The 2,914-nt window shown below is 39.9% G+C and overlaps 1 protein-coding gene across 2 annotated transcripts; it reads left to right on the plus strand.

Annotated features, from left to right (window-relative positions):
- Positions 1–287: 287 nt before the first annotated feature.
- On the plus strand, positions 288–2,371 carry LOC122644023 (U-box domain-containing protein 15). Of its 2 annotated transcripts, none has more exons than XM_043837613.1 (2): positions 288–1,728; positions 2,061–2,371. In XM_043837613.1, exon 1 carries the CDS (start codon positions 350–352, stop codon positions 1,715–1,717), a length of 1,368 nt encoding a protein of 455 aa, XP_043693548.1. In that variant the 5' UTR covers positions 288–349; the 3' UTR covers positions 1,718–1,728; positions 2,061–2,371. The 2 variants fall into 2 exon arrangements, with proteins under 2 accessions (XP_043693548.1, XP_043693549.1); XM_043837614.1 differs by lacking the exon at positions 2,061–2,371 and adding an exon at positions 2,015–2,033.
- Positions 2,372–2,914: the final 543 nt, after the last annotated feature.

Raw genomic sequence — 2,914 nt, forward strand, 5'->3', positions numbered from 1 at the left:
TCTCTTCTCTTCTTCGAATCCCGATTAAAAGTGCCTCTTTGTGTTTTAGATCAATCAATAATTCGAAAACCCTGAAAAGGGGCTCTATGTTGATCATCGTGAACTAGTGGGTTTTTTCTATTTCGATGCAGAGACTGGTTTAGGGCTTCGTAGAAGATACTGTTGGATTTTATGGTTTTGGGATACAAGATTTGAAAATTTCCGGTTGAAGTTTGTTTTGAATTTTTTTTTTTTTTTTTTTTTTTCAATTGGATTAGGTTTTCGGCTAAATTCGAATATTTTCTCATTTGATGTTACGTGGTCTCTTGTAAACACCCCTCATCAAGGTATAAGCCAAAAGGAGAAAAATATGGATTGGGATGAAGCAATTCATTTGTATGAAAAGGTAATAGCTTGCGAGAGTGAAACTCTGAAAATCAGAGCTACACTCAGGGTTGGACGTCTCTCAAATTTGGCACCTGATAATGTATTGGCACGCACTGTACCCATCCTTGTTGAGCTTCTTTGTAATCCTTTGAACAGTTCAACCCCATCAATTCAAGAAGCTGCTGCTTATTGTTTGAGCCGCATTGCTCGTAAAGGTGATGGATCATTGGCTACAATCATTGGCCAATCTGGTGTTGTGCCTTTCCTTCTGAGGTTATTATCAGAGTCACAAGCTAGATTTAGGAGAGTTTTGATAAAATGTCTTTGGGCAATTGTTACTTGTAGTAGCCCCTGTCGTGCAATTGTAGTTAGAAATGGTGGATTGGAAATAGTTCTCAACCTGTTGGCTTCATCTATGGATGATACTAGGCGTTATTTGTTGGAGACTCTGAGTGCATTGGCACTATTGAGAGAAGTGAGGAGGGTTATTATAAGCTTTAGTGGCATACCTTTGCTTGTTGAAGCTGCTAGGTCTAGTAATATGGTCTCTAGAGCCAGAGCTGCTCAGGCAATTGGATTGCTTGGGGTGACAAAAAGAGTAAGGCAGATGCTTGTTGATTTGGGTGTGATACCGGTGCTTGTTGAGTTGCTGCAAGAGGGGGATACCTCAACTAAGCTTGTAGCTGGTAATGCCCTTGGTATAATAGCATCCCACATTGATTATATTCGACCAGTTGCTCAAGCAGGGGCTATTCCGTTGTTTGCTGAGCTTTTACAAGGATCTGAGCCTCTTGGCAGAGAAATTGCGGAGGATGTGTTTTGTATTTTAGCAGTTGCAGAAAGCAACGCAATATCAATTTCACAACACCTGGTGCGGATTCTTCAAGGAGACGATGATGAAGCAAAGGCTGCTGCTGCTGATGTTCTGTGGGATCTTTCTGGTTACAAGCACTCGGTGTCTATTGTCCGGAACTCTGGCGCAATTCCTATTCTGGTTGAGCTTTTGCAACATGGGAATGACGATGTCAGAGATAAGGTTTCAGGGGCTGTTGCCCAGTTGAGTTATGATGAAGGAGATCGAGTAGCTCTGGCTGATGCAGGGGTCATTCCACTCCTCATGAACCTGTTGGAGGATGAATCTGAGGAGCTGAAGGATAATGCAGCAGAAGCCCTGATCAATTTCTCGGAAGATCCATTACAGCGTCAAAGAGTATCAGAAATATTTGATATGCCTTCATTCCAGAATATGCAAAATAGACTGGTACGGATCCGTGCATCTGATGAGCAAGTGGTTCGATCTTTGAGACACATGAGCATTGAGCAGTTCACATGGGACTCAGAACTTGGCTGAATGTTACCATGGTATTCCTCTCTCTGTCATTCTATCTATATGTATCAGATACTGTGAATAGCACTCCCCCTTTCTTCTGTTTCTTTTTTCCTTGTAATTTGTTTCTTCTCCAATGTTGGTTTTACTTAGTTGACTGTTTTGTTGCAACACACCTGGGAATAGGTGCTTGTAAGCAATTTCTATGTATAATATTGGTTTGAGGCCATATTTCTTATTCTTGTAAAGCTTCATCTTTTTCTGTTCTTTTCTGTTTTTGCCGATGATGCCTATATTCTTGGTGCTGTTACAACTTTGTAGGCTGTTGTTAGGTTCTAGCGCAGGAATTGATTTGCTTTTCTTCCAGTAAAATATGGGGAGTAAAACTGTTGGTTGTAGAAGTGTATTAGAGGCCACTATGGAAGCACTAACTAGTTCTATTAGTCAGGGAAGGGAAAGAATGATACATCTTGTTTCTGTGGAAGACAATAGATTGGTGAATCTGTAGGCAGGGGCTTGACAAATCCTTCAAAACATAGTGGTTTGAGGTTGATGAAAAACCATCCTCAGAGTTGTGTCAAAGAGTTATAGCTCAACAGGTCCATGGATGGTCTTGAGAATAGAGTCTATGGCAAACCTACCTCCACTGGAAAGAAAGAAAAAAACAAAGAAGAAAAGAAAAGAAAGGTACTTTTTTTTTGGGGGGTGGAGGGGTTGTTGTCATAAATAATTATTTTACCAAAATCTGTGAATGTGAATGTATTCCTTCTTTAGCTTGGCAGATGCCTCTGAGCTCATAAAAAATTTCTTTCCATTGAACAGACTAGATGAATCACATTCAGGATTCCATCATTTCATTTTATTTTGGTAATGATTATTTTTTGGAATGAAAGAAACATGTTGATATAACATAGAAATAAGAAAGTAAATCACAAAGCATAGAGGTCCACCACAATCATGGTTTTAAAAATCATATCAGAATCAACCAATGCCGATTCCAATTAACCCAGATTCTTTGCTTACTGAGTTTGACTGAGTTAGGCCATAGTTTCTCGAAGGAGTGAGAGAAATGGAAGGCAACCAAGGCAGTTTGAATGGACAGAAAGAAGCTCCTTGAACTTGAACAATGAGCGCCCGATGAGACTAGAGAAAATTCCAGTTTCGAATTGCACCCACCACAATTTTGAATCAGCAAGAGATATTTCAAGAAATGGTAGATCT

This window comes from Telopea speciosissima, chromosome 10 (genome assembly GCF_018873765.1).
Source record: "Telopea speciosissima isolate NSW1024214 ecotype Mountain lineage chromosome 10, Tspe_v1, whole genome shotgun sequence".
Lineage (NCBI taxonomy): Eukaryota > Viridiplantae > Streptophyta > Magnoliopsida > Proteales > Proteaceae > Telopea > Telopea speciosissima.